The 1,082-nt window shown below is 39.2% G+C and overlaps 1 protein-coding gene across 1 annotated transcript in view; it reads right to left on the bottom strand.

Moving 5' to 3' along the window:
- The window catches only part of LOC103477362 (spectrin beta chain, erythrocytic-like), a 15,366-nt gene extending 14,525 nt beyond the window's left edge, over nucleotides 1-841 (bottom strand). Inside the window, exon 1 of the mRNA XM_008430436.2 lies at nucleotides 785-841. Coding sequence (XP_008428658.2) covers nucleotides 785-841 — 57 coding nt within the window. The remainder of the gene's footprint in view (nucleotides 1-784) is intronic.
- Nucleotides 842-1,082: the final 241 nt, after the last annotated feature.

The raw sequence follows: 1,082 nt of genomic DNA on the forward strand, positions 1-1,082 counted from the left end.
CTGCTGGTTTTCAGCATCTAGATTCTGATTTTCTGCATTCAGCTGCTGGAAATCGGCCTGAAGTTGTTGGTATTAGTGGTCTCCTAATTTAGAAACTTGGTGAAAATTATCTTCCAGCAAAGTTTTTGTTTTAATTTATTTAAAGTTTTAAAGTGCAGAAAATAACGTAGCTCCTGTTTAAAGTAGAATCACCGTTTTAAAAACAGAAACTCTAGAAGTTCTGGGTGAGAAGCAATAAATGAAAGACTTTGTTTAAAGTGAGTGAATTGGATGGAGGTGATCTGTGGATGTGCAGAGATCATCAGAATCACCCAACAGGCAGCGACTGGAGACGCAGACAAACCACGGCTGGAATCTTCATCGCTAAATAAAAACAGACGTTTCATTTAAAACGTAGGAAAATATTCTAAACCCAAAACAGTTTAGCAGACTTTCTTCTTCTTCTTCTCTCTCTGGGTTTAAGTGTAAAGAAAATGTCAACATTATTATTAACGGACTGATTCAGAATCGTTGCCCATTTTCTTTTCTTCAGGCGGAAATGATGGCCGGTTTCTCCCAAACACCATTTCTGCATCTTTCATCTTCTATTTCATCTGAAACAAAATTATTACAAAAAACATTAATATAAAAACCTGGATTTTATAAAAACACATTGTGAAGTTTATCCTTTTGTTTAGCCTCATTAAAACCATGGTTCTGTTGGTCTGAGTCTCCTCCAGCCTCGCCTGCAGTGCAGGGATCAGGCTGAAGGTCGTTGGAAGGTCAGGATGTCAGACCGTCCTACCTGCAGACATGTCAACGCCAGGACTGTCATCTTCAGCTCCGTGGTTCTGGTCCTCATGTTGCTCAGCAAAGAAAGAAGAAGTCCTCTCTCTTCATAATCACACATTTAATACAGGCTGAGCAAATTTTGCCTTTGTGATGTTAGAGGTCACAAAGTTCACCCATGTGTGAACTTACAAAGATCAACTTGTTTCCTCTCCAACGAAGATTTGTATCATTCTAGTCTCCAGCTGTTTCTTGGAGAGGAAGTTACTTTTTTAGTCAGTTTATCATGAAAGCATGATGACCAGAGCATCCGG

This window comes from Poecilia reticulata, linkage group LG15, assembly GCF_000633615.1.
Source record: "Poecilia reticulata strain Guanapo linkage group LG15, Guppy_female_1.0+MT, whole genome shotgun sequence".
Lineage (NCBI taxonomy): Eukaryota > Metazoa > Chordata > Actinopteri > Cyprinodontiformes > Poeciliidae > Poecilia > Poecilia reticulata.